General features: G+C 40.3%; 1 protein-coding gene across 3 annotated transcripts in view; it reads left to right on the forward strand.

Annotated features, from left to right (window-relative positions):
• Positions 1-252: 252 nt before the first annotated feature.
• RIC1 (RIC1 homolog, RAB6A GEF complex partner 1) overlaps positions 253-20,552 on the forward strand; it is a 74,539-nt gene continuing 54,239 nt past the window's right edge. For 2 of the 3 annotated variants that reach the window (XM_061629381.1, XM_061629386.1), the window contains exons 1-3: positions 253-905; positions 7,185-7,292; positions 15,876-15,952. In XM_061629381.1, the coding sequence (XP_061485365.1) occupies positions 765-905; positions 7,185-7,292; positions 15,876-15,952 (326 nt within the window). In that variant the 5' untranslated portion in view covers positions 253-764. Of the gene's footprint in view, positions 906-7,184; positions 7,293-15,875; positions 15,953-17,859; positions 17,919-20,552 lie in introns of those variants that run through there. The other variant, XM_061629394.1, reaches the window with a different exon arrangement.

A 20,552-nucleotide genomic window follows, 5' to 3' on the forward strand; every position in this document is an offset into this window, starting at 1 on the left:
CAATTGCTTGCCCGTCTGTCCCTCTTACACAAACAGCCGTCGCGCTTTCTCCTCTTACTAACCATGCAAAATGGAGCTTCCCAACCTTCAAACAGGAAATTAGGGGGCGTGAGTTTTACTTCAGTTGCGAACACTCGCCCGCGCTCGCTCTCTGGACTTTTAACGTAACTTCCGGTTTCTCTTTGCCCCGCCCCAGCTCCTGAACCAATCGTATCGTCCTTATTTTCTCCTCCTCCCACTTTCCCCACCTCCTTCAATCCCACCAGTGCCGAGATGCCCTATTGAGGCTATCGCCGGAGTTCGCTCTCGACGTCTGCGTGCGCGTTCTTCGCTTCCCCCGCTCCTCCTGCCCCCTCCCGGCGTACTCACGACTACCAGACGCTGATGTAGCAAAGGAGAGATGGCGGTGCCGAAGGAAACCGTGGTGGGCAGACCGAGGACAGAGGCGCCGCGAGGGCTCCGTCTCGAGCTGTAACCGGCCTTTCTCCTAATCCGCCCCCCGTGCCTTTCGGCACACCGGAAAGGGAGCGACTTGCTCCCTCCCCTTCCGAGCGCCCCTCAGTGCTGTAAAGGGGTAAAACCGGCCCACCGGGAAGCTTCTGGTTGTTATTATGCCTGGCTCCTCCGTACCGCTCCAGGGCGCAGAGAGCGTCTCCGCTGCTCGAGGCTGATGCTAATTATTCTTCTGGCTCCGGCCGCCGCCGCTACCACCGCCACTTTGGGCTCCTAGTACCGCGCCAGGATAGACGGGCTGTTCGCCAGCCATGTATTTCCTGAGTGGGTGGCCTAAGAGGCTGCTCTGCCCCATGGAGGCTCAGGAGTCCCCGCTCCGTATTCAGGCGGACCCGCAACGGACTTTGTTCGCCGTGTTGTCCCCGTCTCAGCTCAACATTTGGTACAACAGGGTGAGTGGGAGAGACCCTCGCTGTGTTGTCATCACCTACTTTTCTGCACCAATCTTCTCCAAGTTGCTTTGCTCTCTCTCTCTCTTGTCTACTGGATCTTTCCATCTGTTTTAACTGGGCAGGATAAGATCAAAAGTATGGTTTTTATGGGTTTGATCCAAACTTTGAAGGTCTGAGTTCAAATCCTTGCTCAGTCATGACTTTAATGTGTGACTTTGGCTATCCTCTTTCTTTTTCTAGCTTCTGTTTTCCAATAGCAAATTTGGAAATGATCTCTCTCGCAGAGCTGGTGTGCTGGATTTTGAAGTGCATTTCATGTTAAATTGCGGTATTAAGGGGACGCATCAAAAAGACCCATGGGGACTACCCAGTGTGTTTGTGTTGCAGGGTATAGATCTGTTGAACTATTAGCGGAGGGTCCATTAAGCTGAGGGATGCTTGCCAACCTAGCCTCATCCATATAGCCTTCAGACGAACTCATTTCAGGGTGTTGCTTACATTCATAAGTAGCTCTGCAAATAAGAGAAAGTTGAGATTAAAGTATGCTTATTTAAAGGAACATAGCCCTGCAGGAGTTCTGGGTGTCTAGGTCTTTGGCAGTGTAAATAGTTGCTGAAGTTGAAGTCTCTTCTCTCTGTTTTTCCCCACAGTCTTCAATTCAGTGTATGGGTATGTCTGATCTGTGTTTCACTTCTGTTTTCTACTATGTTATAGCAGTGACTTTTGTACATGCAAATTAATATTTCCAGTGATCTCTTCACTAAACGTCTAACAGCAACAGTCTTTTTTTAAAGTAGGTTTTTAAAGAACTCTCTAGTCCCTGGAAAGTGTAATGGTAACCTGTATCTACATTTTGATCCCAGATGATTGGTCTTTGTGCGTATTCACTTTGTATATGTTTGGAAATAATGAAATAACAATTCTGGTTGTACACCTGAAGCTTCATTGTTAGGCTTTTGCACAGGCTCCTGTTAAGAAACAGACAAGTATCATTTATTAGATCTGGAAGACTATATTTTGTTTGAATTTTACACAACCAGTCTGTACCTTTCAACCACAACTTGGCAATGACAGTTCTACTGCCAGTAGTTACCAGTTTCACCATATGGCAGGAATGGGGAGCTGCTGGCCCTCCAAATGATGTCTGATTCCACCTCTCATTGGCCCCAGTCAGCATGTCCAGTGGCCAAGAATGATGAGAAGTGCAATCAAACAACATCTGGAGGGTCACAGCTTTCCCATCTCTGCCATATGGTGTTCATGCTTTAACAAAATACTCTAGTGTTGAAATTTCAAAGTCTGTGGTGGAATTGGATTCTAGTATCCTATCAATCTGTTGCTTTAAGTTGGTCAGAATTTTGTTGACTTTTTGAAAAGGGCAACAAAAGAAGGCAAATTTCATATGCCAATAGATTGTTTAGCTTCTACTTCAGCTGATGCCTATGATGCAACATTTTACAATGTCACTTTGTCACTTGGAGCACTGGCTGATGGCTTACGATGAGCTGAGTCTGCATCTCTGATGCTATCACAGTCACATTTCAGGACTGTGATCTTAAATACATTTATGACCAACGTCCTCATGCCAATAATTTGTGGTAGTCATATCTACTTGGGAAAGTTTTATTATGGATCTGGTTGCTGCATATAAAAAGGATATTATAGATCTGGATAATATGCAGAAAAGGCCAACTAATATAGAGATGAGTACAGCACCTTTCCTTTGAGAAAAGGCAAGCATTTGGGGCTTTTTAGTTTAGAAAAAGGGTAGCTTGGGGGCCTCATGAGAGAGTTAAAAAAATAGCAAGGGGACACAGTGTTTTTCCATGTCACAATACTAGAACTTACCCAACCTAACTAGAGGCTACGCAGATAAGTTAGTTAATGGTAGGTTCAGGGTAGGCAAAAGAAAGTACTGCTTAATTCCTGGTATAATTAACTGGAATTCACTGCCACAAGATGTGGTGATGACTAGCATGTTGTTGTTGTTGTTGTTATGTGCCTTCAAGTCGATTATGACTTATGGCGACCCTATGAATCAACGACCTCCAGTAGCATCTGTTGTGAACCTCCCTGTTCAGATCTTGTAAGTTCAGGTCTGTGGCTTCCTTTATGGAATCAATCCATCTTTTGTTTGGCCTTCCTCTTTTTCTACTCCCTTCTGTTTTTCCCAGCATGTCTTTTCTAGTGAATCATGTCTTCTCATTATGTGTCCAAAGTATGATAACCTCAGCAGCTTAGATGGCTTTAAATAAATTAGGGTGCATTCCTATGCACACTTACCTAAGAATAAGCCATGCTGAACACAAAAGAATTTACTAATGGGTAAACAAGGTTAGGATTATTTTGTTAAATGCTTCAGTAGTCTGTTTTCTGTCTACACAATGGGACTTCCCCACAAAGCAGTTCTAGGAGTTTTCCTTACCCTCTGGAGCAGATAAGGGGGATGGCTCAGGGGACAATTGACAGTAAGGGCAGTTCAGCAATGGAACCGACTGCCTAGGGAAGTGGTGGGATCCCCTTTGCTGGATGTCTTCAAGCAGAGGCTGGACAGCTATCTGCGGTAGATGCGCTAGCTGTGGATTTCCTGCTGTGAGCAGGGGGTTGGCCTCGATGGCCTACAAGGCCCCTTCCAACTCTATGATTCTATGACAAGAGAAGAGAAATTCCCCATTGTGCAGACACAAGTCCTTGTGCTAACAGGACAATTTTGTTGGATACAGTCCTTATGCTGGTGTCTTGAGAACTGGGTTACCAAGGTATGTCTGTATAGATAGGGCTTCTTCTGTCAAATGTCAAACCTCACATATAAAGACTGAGCAGCAGATGGCTACTTGAAAGTCACTTTGTTGTCCCTGAAATGTGTACCTTTTCTAAGGATTCTTCAGGGATAGTCCCAAAATGCACTCCCTTTTGTTGAAAAATTCCAATGCCTTGTCTTTAAACTGTGAAATAAATATTGATGGCATTAAAATAATTGTTAGTGTAGAAGTGGCAGTAGTTGCAAAGAACTTCTTGGAGCGTCAGTAAGATGAATTTTCTTTGTTTTGCATTGTAGTTTGAAAATAATTTTTCTTAATTGCATTGCCCTCTGCCACCATATCAAAGATTATCGCTATTACTAGGGTTTCCAGTGTGGCAACCATGGACACAATAACATCCTCAGCTATCCCTTGGTACCTTTCAAGGTTCCCTGCCTCTCCCATTTTTTTTAACTAATTGAAGTTTTTGGTTGTTCAGGGCAATTGCCTGTTATTTGGGAGATGGCCTGCTTTTTTGTCTGTGTTTTGAGGTGTATAGGTATCTAGCTTTTTTGGTAGAGAGTTCTGAGCATCTCCAGTTTTTCTTTTGTGAAATTGGTATTTTGTGATGCCAATGACAGCTTCTTAGATTGCCACATGTGGCTGTGGACCCAAAAAGGTTGGAGGGCCCTGTATATGTGCAGGTAGGATGCTAGTCATTAGCTTGATGTCTTGAAATCCTCCCAGACCTGAAGTGCCAGGTTCAATGTGGCCTCATGCAACAACTTATGATGTGGAAGGAGCCAAAGTTCAGAAGTAGAACATCAGTTTTGAATGCCTGAAATGCATGACTCAGTCCCAGAATCTCTCTTTCAATAACTTTCAGATATAGCAGGACAGGGAAGGATCTCTATAGACTTTGGAGAGCCACTGCTATTTAATACTGACGGTAGTGAACCTCTTGATTCAGAAACTGGAAGTGCAACTTTGTGCATACATTGTAAGCAAATAATAACTTGTAATGCAACATTTCAACTCGCTTCTGTTTATGGTACAGCCTTCAGTATGCTGTACATTGGACTGCATGCAGCTTGCTGTTGCATAATCATTTTGTGCAGCACAGAAATATCAATATGGCAATGCTGGGAAGTACTGCTGTGCTGGAATTGGGGGAGAGATGAGCTTGCAAGAGTGGAACTAAGTCTGTTATGGTGCTGAGACCTTATCGCCCAATCATATTACCTGGGGTTTGAAAAGCTGCTGAAACGTCACTTTTCTTCACAGGGGTGTTAACATCGGTTCCTTACTGTGAGTGAGTGTGATATGTAGATATATACACGCACACATATGGTGACTTCAGAAAAGATGTTAATTCTCTGACTCTTCAGTTCATTTGTATTATAAGTTTGAAATACTTCTGAAAATCTTTCAGCAGGGCCAGAAAACACAAGACTTGACAAGTTGGGGTTGGCTTGTTTAAGTCATTTAACTATATATGCATTTTGAAAGATAAAATCAAATTAGGTCAGGGATTTAGTATTAGTAATTAATACTGAAGTGCTTCAGTTGCTATATTATACTAATTATGCTGACTTCCAAATGTAGCAAACATTGGATCAAATGTTCTAAAGACAATCTGTTGGTTAAATGACAAGGAGAGGCAAGCTTTCTTCGAAATAATTGTGTAAAAGTTCTGTATATAGAAACAGAAAAAAGTCTTTTCTTCACCCTTGACCCAAACAAGTTGTCAGCTTTGTTTCCTGATTTAGAATATGGCAATTTTTGATCAGAAGGATTAACGTTTAAGTCTTATTTGTATTATATATTGTGAAATACATTTTTAGATTTACCTAAAGATTGGATAATTTTATACCTCAGACAAGCAATGGTGGTTTACTGCTATTTAGGAAAGTGATGTGCAAGTGCATGTGTTTGTGGGTTAGAAATAAAAATTGAATAAATTAAAATGGAACTGTTCATATTCTTATAAAGTTTAAAATATTAAATGTGTTTTCTGTAGTTTGGTAGGCTTAAATCAAAGCATGCTTGGGAAGAGCTGACATTTGTTTGTAGAACTCTGAAAGTAAACACTGTAGTAGGCAGAAAGTAAAGGAAATTCATAAATCAAGAATGCCTAAAATAATTAGGGCTGTTATAAGGTGAAGGTAGCAAAGACAATTAAAAATAGATATTCTGCTTGGCTTTACAAGGGTGCCACCTTAATTTCAGGTAGGAACTTGTTCTCAAAGCATGAAGCAACTTGGGCTTCATAGAAAAACAGTACAAGCAAGAGGACCCTTTTCTTTAAAATGTATTTTTCTTTAAAAACATTTCTGCTATCCCCACTTTGGACTTGGACATCTCTCCTCTGTCCATAATGTTCCCAGTATGAGAATAAAATCAAGTGGTAACTGACGCTAAATCAATAAATGTCACTTGTCAATAACACATGAAATGTTTTCTAGCTCCTAAGGTCTGAATCTGCCTGAAAAAGATGTGTCTTTTGAATTGCCAGGCATGCATTTAACTAGCTTTCTCATACTAATTATGAGCATTGAATGTTTGGTATCCTGTGTTGTGCGCAGAGCAGCATTGTAAAGCTTAATATATGGTCATTCTTGTTGATACCTGTCAGACAGGATAGTGTCAGTATGTTGCTGACTTGCAGTGCCACAGAATGTGGGACAGGGTTGTCTGCATGATTTGCCAAATACCCAGTATGGTGCATTTGCTTCACCCATCATGATAATCCTGGGGGGGGGGGGGAGTAGAACAAGTTTCTTTTGTATGGTGTTCATAATATTTAAAATGTATATAAATTAAAAGCATTTATATTGAGCCCAATCTTTATTTTAATTGCTGTTTAGAATGGTTATTTTCCAAATTCCATTTTGGTGTTAAAACTAGTTTCTTTGTAACAGTTTCCAAAAGGGAAGGAGTGTTAACCTGTTGTAGCAAAAACAAGAGTCTTGTGTCGCCTCAAAATCTTAACAAATATGTTATGTCATGAGCCATGGATGGAGAACCTGTGGCCCTCCGGATGTTGCTGGTCTACAGATCCCATCATCCCTGATCATTAGCAATGCTGGCTGGGTTGATGGGACTTGGAGTTCAACAATGCCCCATCCTTGGCATTTGGAGGGGAATGCTATTGTCACTAAATGAAACTTTTTTTAACAGTAGACTTTTTACTTTTGAGTTCCTTAATAGGCTAATTGCATTGAGAGGTGTATATTGTCAAAGGAACTATAAAAACTCAATACATTTTGAAAATGTAATGTTTTTTACCATGTTAAATCTCTTTTCAAAGTGTATTAATAAATATCACTGCTTTTACTGTGAAATTGCTCTGAGATGTTTTATGGTAAGCAATTCATAAATAGAATCCAGTAATATAGATTTTATATCAGAGTCTCTGCATTAGATGCGTCCTGTTGCTGTTTGAGAGAATTGCATCCATGAAAATATTCAGTAAGCTTGGTTGAGTTTTTAAAGTTTGAAATGTGGGTGATTTAACTGTATCTCCTTGTCCCCCCAGCCCAGTGTGTTAATTGTAAGCTACAAAGAATCACCAAAAGCAGCACTGCAATTTGGATCGTATGATCAAGCTGAATGGAGGCCTGATAGCACCATGATAGCTGTTTCAGTGAGTAAAAAAAGCTGGGTTTTTTAATGATATATTGGTAATGATTTAATGTCCAAAGGAATCCACCATGCTATAAAAACACATTATATTTAAAGGAAAGCTATTATCCTTTATTTTTAGAAAATATTACATACCTGCGTTACTTCTCTGCATTACAGTAATGTACAATTTATAGGCAAGGACTTAACATTGCTAAGTGGGAACAGCCTAAGGGGAGTTATCCACATTACTTTTTCCTATTAATGTATGTAGAAAAATGGTTAGACTCGGGGAATGGTTGAAGAGATATTTAGTGTATGACTAGTTGGACATGGCCCACAGCTTCTGAGTGTATGCACCACCAAGTACTACAGTTGAAACCTACAAGACAGTAGTATCCATGACTAAAATGAGGTGTTGTGTTATAAAGGTGTGTTTCTCAGGGCATTACCAGCTGCTTGCTACAAATGTGACTAGGAAAGGGTGATGTAGGGAGCTGGCTTAAATGTAAAGTAGTCTCTTCCCAAGAAATCTTCAGAGGAAGGTATGCATCTTGTAAAATGAGTGTGCTTTGCTTGGTAAGAATATTCATAGCCTTGTATATATTGGGCAGGAGAGCTGAATCCTATATTATTATTATTTATTTACTTATTAAATTTATATACCGCCCCATAGCCGAAGCTTCCTGGGCGGTTCATAGTAAGATGAAAAACGGCATGTTGCATGCATATGTTCTGTATAAGCAGAGCATGTGTCTTTATTAATATGTAAGGTAGAAATATTTGTGGTATTGAAAGGAGAGAAAGAGAGAGAAGGAATAATGGGAAGTCTTGATCTCATTCGTTTAGTGCCCCAAACTAGAGCAATTATTAGGCCTCCAAACTGTAATGGGTGTTTTTAATTGCAGTTGGCAGAATTTTTATTGTTGGAGATGAAAGTTAATGCCCACCACTGTGGTATTTTAAATTATGGCATGTTACTGTAACTGTCATTTTACTATGACCAGGAAACAATGCTAATGATAAGTCTGACAGTTCATGTTGTCTTCAGTTGAACTTTCAGCTAGGGTGAGCCTGGTGTTGCAAACTGCTTGAATCTCTCTTTGTACCTGAAATTGGTAAAAAAAAAAATCCATACTTAGTCATACATGCAGTAGAGCCATTGAAATTAATGCAATGTACATTATCTATGATAAGTTTCATTGATTTCATTGGGTCTTCTGTAAGTATGACTTATGGAGCTAATCTATAATGTCGAGTTCTTATTTTCCTTAAGTTCTGGGCATGCTAACATTACTAAAAAATTTATACCCCCTTTCAAAAATGCCAAGATGGTATCCAGCCCCCCCCCCAAAAGATGTAGTTTTAAAGTATTTCAAATGTAACAATTTTTAAAATTCTGTCAAGAACTTGAGGGCTGTACAGAAATGACCTGCAAAATCTATGTATGTTCAGTTCTGAATGGTTAAACGTGACACTTTTTTGTTGCTTGTGTTTGCTAATGCACTAACATTTGGCTGAGTAGCTGCCACTACTAGAAACTGCTCAAGTCTGAAACACTTAAGGGCTGTAGGTTTCACTTTAGCAGGCTCATTTACAGCAAACGTAGCCTCATGAGAGGTCTAAACCAAACAGTGCACTCTATGTTTAGGAAGACTTAACTTAACATAGATGTCTTAAATATGCAAAAACTTCATACGTGCCACTGATGTTTTCAATTTGTTCAAGAATGTACTGGCCTAAATAAGGATTTTCAATTCTTCAAGAAATTCCTGCCCCGACCAATTTATAAATAACTACTTTCATGCAGACTTTCATTTTATATAAGTGGCATGTAGTATTCTCATTTTAGGCTGCAATCCAATATCCACTGACCTGGGAGTAAGTTCCATTGAACCCAATGGAGCTTATTTCTGTTGGGTTGCACTGTTAGTTCTTAAAAATGAATGCCTTTGAAAAGGTAGATGTTCTTAAATTGTTCACTTTGTACTTTGTGTAATTGCTCCTCTGCTCTTCAGTGACAAGGCAGTGAATCTCTTCACATTCACATAAAGTTCTATTTTTAGTTGTGTAATAGTGAATTTCTTTTGGAAAGTTGCTCCCCTTAAGCATTGTAAGTAACTGAAGTCTCATGTAATGGCTTATTAAGAAGCAGTAAAAAATTCATCTGAGACTGCAGCTTTCAGATGCTTCACTAGCTAGCTTTATTTAGAACCAAAGTTGACTCTTGGTAATCTTTTTGCTGAGTTATATTCCGAAGTACTGTATTGCCAGCAGTTTTGATTAAATTGCTGGCAATAATTAGTAATGGATATCCTAAATTATTTCAGGCTTGCAATTTGAAATCGTCTTATCCCAGTGATGGCTAAATAGACATTGAAACAGTTAAACACTTACTCTGAAACACGTACTCTGTATTTACCACAAAGGGATGATATTAATGGAACCAAGCTACAGCTTAAAAATGTTGATATCAGTATTGTCTGATGATGTGTTCAGTTATAGTACCTTTAGGCTAGAGCAGTGATTCCCAACCTGGGGGCCGTGACCCCCAGGGGGGCCGCAAAGAAATCTAGAGGGGCCGCGAACAGTAAAGAAATTAATTCTTAATTTTTTTTCAAAAGGTCTTCACTGCCTGGACGTTGTCTGCTTCCCACTGCCGCTGCAGATGACACCTCCCCCTTGCTCCAAGCGAGAGGGGAGGATTTTTGCTGAAGAGCCAGAGCATCCTTCAGGCGCACCGAGGGCAGGCTTCTGCCTACAAAATACATGGCAAATGCCAAAGGAGGATGAGGGTGTAGATATCAGGAAGAGTAGGGGATTACTATCACCAACTCCCATCTCCTCGCACTGCTGCTGCTGCTGACACCCTTACTCAGAATGAAAGGAGAGGGCTTTTCGTGGAGCAAAAAGAAGCAAGGCTGCAAGGAAAGGCTGCTTTTCTCCTTCCTTCCTGGTGGCCAACCTCCCTCCCTGGGGGGAGGGGGTCATGAAATTTTTGAGCTTAGAAAGAGGGTCCCACGCTCATAAAGGTTGGGAACCATTGGGCTAAAGGTTTTCAAACTTTTGATTGTAGAAATGGAGTGTTAAAATTTATTTGAACATGTTTGTTGATAATTTGGTCTGTGGCTACAGTTCTTGTTAAAGCACACTGGCTGCATTATGCTGATGATTAACCATGGTTAGGCAAATTAGTTAATGCATGCAGCCCGCGTACTTCTACTTTGCTCTGTTGGAGAGCACAGGTGCGTTAGCTTATGCATAAGGCATGAGCTGTGTAGTGGAACATGACAAGGTGGTTGTTAAACTATGCAGTGTTCAGACTGTCTTAAATGTATATTTAAACTAGCTCCTTTCCATTGTGCTTGAAAGACAATACAGAGCCAGGTCAGGTGCTGAAACAATGTAATCTGCTATTGCTGACCCACTTCTACCAGGAATGGAAGCTTTTGAACAGTCTTCTAGAGCAGTGTCTAATACAACACATTACAGTTGTCTGATCTTGAGGTTACAAAAGTATGAATGACATCTGAAAATAAAGGATCACAATGTTTTCACCATTTGTTGAAAAACACTTTTAGCCACAATTGCAAACTGGATAATTTTTTGTTTTGTTTTTTGAACCAGCTGAATTGTTCTCTGGAAACCTCAAACTGGTGCTAAAATGTTGCTCGGAGCTGGCTCAGAAGAGGGCTTGAAACTGGGAAAACTGAATGCAAGTGTCTTGTGTCGCCACCCTTGGTTTTCTCAAATGTAAGCTTTCTCTTGTTTCATACAAGTGAATGAAGCAAGTATGCTCAATTCACTTGGATGGAAAACATTTGAATGAAAGCTTTGAATTCTACCAGCGCTCACAGGATTTGGTGGCTTGGCTTTGTCAGTTGCAGAAACTAGGTGTTTGACTCAAATTTCACAGTCACTGAAAGTTGGTGACATGTCCCAAACTATCCAGTATAAAATAAGAGCATTACTGAACGTTTACATAGCACAATGTAGGCTAACTATATTTTAGGCTAATTGTGATGACAGTGTAGACAGAAATGAGCCTTGTAATATTATCAACTAACATTGAGGATGGAATTCAAGAAGGTCTTTTGTGCATTAATGTTAAAGTGAGAGTTCTACATCGTATTGCCTTACTCTTCCTGCTGGCATAAGGTAGCTAGTGAGTATAAATTATTTAAAGATGACTAAAAAGTGAAGAAAGCAAGTTAGGATTAGGTAGTGTTATCTTTCACTTTGTATTTGTTGTTCTGCAAGAATTGTCATTAAATGGAATATGATCAAAAATTGTACTTATTTTGCAGTTCAAGAAGAAATCTAAAGATATGTATTTGACTTGGATTTTTTAAAGTTCTGCTTCTAAAATTGAAGGAGTGTTCCTGGTGGAACAATTAGAGAAATAGGTTAACAAGTGTGTGTGTTGCTTCTACATCTGTATCCTTAACTGAAAAACAGGAAACCATGCATGGAAAGAAACCTGAAACCTTCAGTTTTCCTCCTTCAGTCTTACCACTCTCAGAAGCATACTCGACCAGTATTAAATGACTGAAATGGGAAAAGTAGTTAAGACCAGCTTTCTCATTTGGATAGATAACGTCCACTGTCTGCGAAGCTGCTTTGGATTTTGGATTCACTCAGCTTCTGTGTTTCACTGCTAAACAAGTGTAGGAATATCTTATTTATGTCTTATTAATTTCATGACATTTACCTCTAAGTAACTTCAGGACACTCAAATTCACAATTAAGGGGAAAATAGGGCTAGATGAATATAGTAATCAAATATTTTGGAACAGAAGAATGCTTACTGAAAAATCTGTGCCAGAAGAAATATCTGCCATTCCCCTCTTCCTAAATTTCAACTCTTTCTAGTTCAGTCCATTACAGATGTACAACTCATTCCATGGAAAAAGGGTTTTCGCTTACTTGGGAGAGGAGGCAGGGATTGAAATATAGGTAACAGTACCTATCACACTTGACTACTATAAGAATGTGTATTATGTGTAACTTAGAAAATAACATTATACTGTGTGAAAATGTTTATTAATATGAAATTTAGAAATAAGAGGCCCTGTTCAGATGTAACGGGAAACCATGGTTTCCTGCTACATAAAAGAGGTTTATGAGTCTTGGACTCCTCTCAAGTTGCTATGGTCCATACAATCTTCATTTCGTTCGTAAGGAAACCTCTCCATTCAGGGTGGGCTATGAGCGCCTGTACCTTGCTTTGTTCAGTGGAATAGATTAAAGCTGCTACTGGTGTATTACCCACCTTGCTATCTATTAGAATACCTGACTGAGCTGATGGAGGTTGTCTCAACTGTGGTGTTGGAGAACCCTAGGATGCTGGGAGACTTCAATATTCATGCTGAAGCTACCTAGATTGGGCCATCTTGGGATTTTATGGCCTCCATGACAACCATAGGTCTGTCCCAAGTTCTCCTTGCCCAATGTATAGAGCAGGACATACCCTTGGTTTGGTCTACCTTGGGGCATGAGGCAGGTAGTCTAGATGGGGGGAGCAGATTTGAATTATGATGAGACCATTATCTGCTGAAGCTTGGTCTTGCAGTGCCAGTCCCTACTGTGGTGATGGGGGACACTTTAGGGTGTTTTGCCCCTGGAGACTAATGGAACGGGAGGGATTTCTAGATGTTTTGGGAGTTTTCTAGAAGCCAAGCTTGTTAAAGCCTTGTTCTTGCTTAGAGATGTGAAGGCCTGGGGAAAAAAATAGAAATATTGGACCCAGGTTCAGGCTTTCACATCTCTAGTCTCATTGTACAATGGCAAGATGTACTGGGCTATTGACATGGTTGCTCTTGAGTGCCTTCTCTGATACTGTGGAGCCCAAAAGACTTCCTGGTTTTCCAGGGAGCTCCAGGCTGTGAACAGGTTGGGCAATGGCTAGAGCATATGTGGTGTAATGACCGAAGCTGATTGGACACATGCTAGAACTTACAGTCATGCCCATTGCATGGTAGTGAAGGCAGCAGAGAAGGCTAATTTCACTGCCTTCGTTGCATTTTTGAGGAGCTGGCTGGCAGAGATATTCCATGTGGTGAGAAGACTGTTGAATCTGTCCTAGGAAACAAGAGTGCTGGAATCATTGAAGGCCTTCTGTGACAAGTTTACCAGGGACTCTGAGGATAAAATAACTCATTTCCATGTTGAATGCTACTATTATCACAGAGCCAGATGAAGTGTCTGACCTAACATCTTACAAACTTGTGGGATCAGTTTTAGTTGGTGAGGCCTGAGGACATGGACAGGTTGCTTGTAGTGGTTCAGTCCACCATATTATTTATTTATTATTTGATTTATATCCCGCCCTTCCTCCCAGCAGGAGCCCAAGGCAGCAAACAAAAGCACCAAAAACATCATAAAAAGACTTTAAAATACATTAAAACAAAACATCTTTAATTTTTTTTAAAAAAGCTTTCAAGACATCTTTAAAAAAAAAGGTTTAAAAACATATTAAAAAGCAATTCCAACACAAATGCAGACTGCTTTCTCAACCCCTGCCCATCATGGCTTATTTAAGCTAGCTGGGGCGGTGCCTAGCTGCATCCAGGGAGTGTGTGTATGTAGGGTGCTTGGTGCCTTGAAGGAGACAGTAGCATGGCCACTCCTAAATCAGTCTTCTGTGGACCCTGATATTGATGGCTATCACCAGGTCACAAATACCCTTTTTGGGGCTAAGGTGCCTGAGACAGTGTTGGTATTCCAACTGCATACTGTCTTGGAGGAAACTGATTATCCTGTCCCATTTCAGTCTGGATTCAGGCCTGGTTTGGCTACAGAATTGCCCTTGCTTGCCCTAATGGATAATCTTCTTTGGGAAAGGGACGGAGGGAGTGTGACCTTGTTCTTGCTTGATTTCTCACTGTCTTTCAATACCATTGACCACAGTATCCTCCTGCACAGTTTCTGTGAGTTGGAAGTTGGTGGCACTGTGTTGCACTCCAGGTTCAAAGAACAGTGATGGAGGATTATCTGTCCACCTCCTGGAAACTGTGCTGCAAGGTGTCACAGGGCACTATTTTATCTTCAATGTTGTTTCATATGTATATGAAGTGTCTGGGAGGGGTCATTAGGAGATTTAGGTCATGGGTCTATTTCTCTGGTGCATCTCCATCAGGAGAGGCTGTGACTGTTTTGAACTAGTGCCTGGATGCTGTGGTGGGGCTGGATGAGGTGTACTGAGACTGAATCCTGGTAAGATGGAGACTCTGTGGGCAAGTGGTTTCTAGGTCCAGAAGTTGAGTTCACTGGTTCTGCATAGGGTTGCAATCCCTCTGAAGAAACAGGTACATAGTTTGAGGGTGCTTCTAGATCTATCTTTGGTAAGATTAATCAACTTAGGTTGGTACACCAACGACACCCTTTCCTGGACAGGGAATTGGTCGGCCACCGTGATTTATGCATTGGTAACCTCACAATTGGACTACTGTAATGAACTCTGTGGAGCTTTCTTGGGATTGATCCAGAAGCTGCAGCTGCTGCAGAACACTGCGGCTAGTTGGAGTGCAGCTCCTGGATGCGCACATATTATATCTGTGCTGAGGGAACCGCCAATCAGCAACTGGGCTATGCTTGAGGTCTTGTTATTAACATATAAAGTCCTAAACAACTCAGGGCCAGGTTACCTGAAAGGACACCTCTCCCTGCATACTCCTGTCAGATCACTTAGCTCATATGGGGAAATTCTACTCATGGTTCCACATCTTTCAGAATATGGTAGGACTGTGACCTGGAATGGGTATTTTCTGCTATTGTTCCTGTACTGTTAAATGCCCTTCCCTCTGCCATCCTTGAAGCAGCAAGCACAAGTTGCTTCAGTTGTTTGCCCAGGCTTTCCCTGACTCATAAGATCCGAGCAGTTTTGAGTCCATGAATACCTGTTTTTATGTGCTTTTATACTACTGTTTTGTTGGTTTTGTATTTAATTACGTTATTTATTTTATGTAGTACGCTGCTTAATTTTTTTAAAATATGAAGTGGTTTATAAATGCTTTTGAATAAATACATAAAAATTAAACCAGGATCAAAGCCCACAGAGATGTTTAAGTCCATTGATTTCAGTGGATCTACTCTGAGTATGACCAACGTGGGATATCACCCACATGTTTGAGGGCTTAAGCATCTGTTTGCCATTGTGTGAGTGTGCTATTGTGTGTCTATGTGGACAAATGTGTGTGCAAAGTTCTATACTACTATATTCAGCATGGTTAAATGTAGCTTCTCACAGAAGGTTCCTCTGCCCAATTTTGGGGTATTCCCCACCCCTACAAATATCCCTTTGCATCACGGCCTTCCCCATTCAGCAGGGTTACTAAATCTCTGGGAGAGGCTTTTTAGGGACTGAAAAATCAACTTCATTTGGATCCTATCCATAGGCTTTTCTTTTGATGGTAATGATTTATTAGATTTTTATCCCACCCTTCCTTCCAAAGGATCCCAGGGCAACAAGCAAAACAATACAAAGATTTGAAAAACATTAAAAACAATCACGTAGATACAACACATAATGCTTTAAGCTAGATCAAAGTTCATGTGAGAACTTTTTACGTGTGAATCTTTTATTGTAATATCTTGCTTCTTTCAGACTGCAAATGGATACATCATGTTTTTTCATCTTCCATCAGCAAGAGACAAGTATCTTTATGAGCCAGTTTATCCCAAGTAAGTGTTCTAATAAGCACTTCACTTCTTTCCATTGTACAGTACCAAAAAAAGTTTCAAACTTTCTTGTAAAATTTCTGGTTAAGGACTGTATAAAGTAAGTTATTCAGTGCTTTGATGTATTATTGAACAGTGTTACTTAATCTGAACAGCTGATCACAGGAAGAAATTGCTAATAGGACCACACTTTGACACCTGACACACAAAATATTGTATCAGCAAATCTTCTCTCTCAAGAAGAAGGGACTGAAAACTTGTGGCCCTCCAGATGCTGTTGGACTACAGCTCCCATTTTTCCAGACTAGTAGTCTGGAATTGGAGTCCAATCACTTCTGGAAGGCTATATGTTTCCCATTCCTGCTTTAGAGAGTGTACACTTGCAGTTATTGTAGCGGCTGATGCTTCTCCACCTGAAAGACTGGTACTATCCAAATTGCTTTGGGCTTTAGTGCCCCCACTTTGAGAGGTAAGATTGATGGTCAGGGCTGTTTCTGTGGTGGCACCCAGATTTTGGAACACCCTCCAAAGGTATATTCATCAGGCCTCTATTATCTTTTAGTTGCAATTAAAACCTTTGTTATTTGCTCAAGTTGTTAGTGACATTTTAACTTGTGCTACCTTCTTACATATAATTTCATGGCAGTTGGTTTTCGTTTGTAACCAGTCTTGGGAGTCTATATTGGTTGAAAGGCAGGATAGAAATTAAATGAATGTATGTGTGATATATACAGAGGGGGGAGGGGGAGGCCTTGAAAGTGCAATGAACAGGAAGGGTCCTTTTGTTCATGGAAGTGCTTTTGATCCAGTGGAGACTTCCATGTTGTTCATCTTCCATGTTGTTCCATCCAGAGCAGACTTTATTTGAGTGGGGTGCACAGAGGGAAGGGAGAATCCTGTCTACCAGGAGTTGAACTTCACTCACAGGCAAACTGGATTCAAGCTCACATACAGAATGCTGATGTGGTCCGTCAGAATATAAATGTGTCCCACTGGAATGTTTTTATCTGTTTTTTAATATACAACACAAACCACAACTAACAAATTCCCTGGAATATGATTTTTAAAATCACGTGTTGCACATTTTAAAACTTGGTGTTGGTTGGTTGTCAGCATTCTAAGATACTGCCAATAAACGATAAAACAATTCACAACACTTCTGTGCTGTAAAATAGTTTCTAGTTTGTCTCAAGAAATTAAATAAAAGCTTCTGTGAGCCCATAGCACCGGTACAAAGAGGATCTTTGCATGTCTTGCCTACCTCCATTCAGGAGGTGCAGTTGGAACAGTGATGCATGCAGAAACATAGGGTGTGAAGTCATTTAGGTCCAGGTAATTCTTGTTCTTTTTATGCTATTAAAAAAAAATCCTCAGGTGTAAACAGAGCCTTCAATTTTAATTCATAAAATAATTGTACCTTCAGTCAAAAATGTTTTGGAAACACTGCTATAGATCTAATTACAACAATAGGGCTATAAATGATTAATACTGTCAAGAATGCCTGGTTTGAAAGGGTGTTAGCTAAAATGGTTTGTGGTAAGGAATTGTGGGGAAAACATCTTGCCTGAATTAGGGCCTCTGGGAGGCTGTGAGACTGTCAGTTCTCAGTGAATTAAGCAGTAAGCAATAACACCTGCTTAATAGTCTGAGACTGGTACCTCAAAGCCACAGGCCTGGGAAGGTTCCTGGGGAGGTTGGAGAAGTGTATGACCGACCATTGGGTACGAAAACTCCAGAAGGTTTCATCATCAGAAATTGGCTAATTAATTCCTGGTTGATTGGCTAATTAATTCTTGGCTGTTGCTGGGCCTTTCCCCATAAAAGTAGAACTAAGACTCTAGGTCTTTGTTCCCCAATGTTCCTTGGTGCTACCTGATGTTGGGATTCCATCTTCCATCTGCTATCCAGGCTATACACCTCTGGGGAGATGTGGAATCATGGAGTTACTCTGCTGGCTTACCTATATTACGTGAGTATAGATTAGGCTAGACAGCTTTGTTATTTTTATCTGTGATTTGAACTCTCTACCTTCCATATTTTTACCTAGCCCTTGCGGGTGTTTGGTTTAAGGAATTATTTTGCTGCTCTATTTTTGCACTTGTATTTTATTTTAATAAAACTACCTTTTATTTACCTGTGTGTGTTCATTTCAGGGGGAAATTGGCTCTGAATCCAGCACCTTGGCTAATTAGCCACAGACTACTGTATAGTTTGGTATTTTGCCTTCAGGCTCCAAGACAAAGAGTGCGTCTTTGGCTCTTGTCTGTTGGAATCCTTGATAGTTCTATTTCTGGCTCTTTCTGTTTCCCCTTGGCCCAGAGTGGGTGACTAGGTTTAAGGGGTGGTGGCAGTCTACCTACCTTGCAGGGTTGGTGTTGGTTTAACTCAGCCCTGGTAAGGGAGGTAGAGGTTGTGCCTGGCTGGGGTCAATTGTCCTGGATTTGAGAGTTGACCCCGATGGAAACTTGTGAGTTCTTGACACTTACCAGACTGGCACTAACTGGAAACAGCTGGATGTGATGTTGACTTTTTTCCATTTATATTTCTGCTTTAAAATGGCAAGCAAAATGAATGTGTTTTGCTTACATCACAAGTACTTACGTTAAGGGGACACATTTTGTCAGTGCCCTTACAAGAAAGAAGGATAGTAGTCTTCTATTCACAGACTTCTGCTTAAGTTCAACAAATACTGAAAGCTAGTTCTGTAAATTGATTGGTGTTATCAAATAAGGGAGGTTATGTTATAATGTCAAGAAATCATTCTCCATGAAACACTGACTCTTCACCATATCTGTATTTTGTAAAATGTGCTGTACATTCCTATGTCTACTCAGAAACCCCAATGAGTTCAGGGTGGGTTGGTGGGACAGCAGAATGACTACCATGCCTCAGAAGCCTGCACCCTCATCTGTTCCATACAGATGAGATTCTGTTGTCATTGGAAAGATTTGTGAAAGTGTAGTGCGAAAGCAAACATTCAGTTGGGGAATGATTGGGCTAATTGTTTAGAAAGGCCCACAGACATTATTTTGAAATTGGTGTTGCTGGCAGTTGTGTAGTATTGGGCTTTAAGGGGTTGTTGACTTCTTCTGCTAGACTATTCTACTTAATTCATTGGAGTAAAACCCAAGAATAAATAGGAGTTGATATTTGAATGGAGCCAAGACTACAGGTGGCTCTGTTCCAGTTGCTGAGTCTTTCTTCCATTTCAGAGTGGAACTTGGAAGATTGTCAGTGTTGGCCTTAAGCCATGTTCAGGGATTCTGTTCCCAAGTGTGTTTAAAGAACACAGCTCAGTCTTCAACCTAAATTTTAGCATGGTGATGGAAAGCTGATTAAAATGTAAGTGAAGCCAAATTAAAATCACGTGAGAAGTTAATGCTAGGCAAAAAAATTTATGAGCATGTCATGTGTAAATTATGTGAATTCAGAATTTTATTCAGGATGGTTCCACAGGGATACAGTTATACTGGAGATATGCCTGTTAAGCGTCATTGACATTATGTTCCAGTGTTTCAGTAGATGTTAACAACTTAAAACTAATTGATAAATAAAAAATGACATATTGCATGCTGTGAGTCTCTTACTAACTCTAAATAAGACTTTCCTCTTGATCTTGTTGCCCCATCCCTTGAATTTCCCTACACCCTCTTTGAGATACCTTTGAGAAGTGACAGCAGTCAGTAAAATGTTATGTTTGTATTAAGTGCATACTTTGTGTCCTGTACTGTTATTTGTAATATATAGAAAAAATCCAATAAGAATAATTAAAAAAAAGAAAAAAATAACAACAATAATTTGGACAGTTGCCGATGTGGCAACACAGATGAAACATTCCTTCCTGCTTCTGTCACAGCATACATTCATAGTTTAAAGGTTAATTGAAATACTGAAACAGATTCACAAGGATGTGTGCCACATTTAAGCACTTAAAATGTTTGTGAGAACCTTGCATATGCCACATGCCTCTCTCCCAGTTGTTGCAGCCAAGGGAGCGAGAGTGGAAATTGAGAGATCCTATCTCCTGCCCTGACTGTTCCAGAACTGCCACTGCCTGGGACTGATTTCTGGCTTGATTCCCTCCTAGTAAGGTGATACTGAAAAGAGAGCAGGTTTTGCTGGAGAGCAATGTCACAGCCCTGTTGGTTACTTGAGGCATTTAAGAGTAACATTTTATTTGTTTATTTATTTGATTGATTGATATCCCACCCTTCCTCCCCAGCAGGAGCCCAGGATGGCAAACAAAAGCACTAAAAACACTTTAAAACATCATAAAAACAGACATTAAGATACATTTAAACAAAACAACTTCAAAAAAAATTTTTTTAAAAAGCTTTGAAGATTTTTTTTAAAAAAAAGGTTAAAAACATATTGTTTTTTAAAAAAAGGTTTAAAAGCATTTTAAAAAGCAATTCCAACACAGAATCAGACTGGGATATGGTCTCAACTTAAAAGGCTTGTTGAAAGAGGAAGGTTTGGAATTTAGATTTTCTTTTTGAGGGAGAGTAAGATCCTATTTATCTGGAAGGGCAGAGTAATGAATTGGATTTGTGGGGGAGAGAAAGAAGATAGAATCGGCTGTGGCACTGGAGGGAGGCATGAA

Source organism: Rhineura floridana, chromosome 1 (genome assembly GCF_030035675.1).
Source record: "Rhineura floridana isolate rRhiFlo1 chromosome 1, rRhiFlo1.hap2, whole genome shotgun sequence".
Taxonomy (NCBI): domain Eukaryota; kingdom Metazoa; phylum Chordata; class Lepidosauria; order Squamata; family Rhineuridae; genus Rhineura; species Rhineura floridana.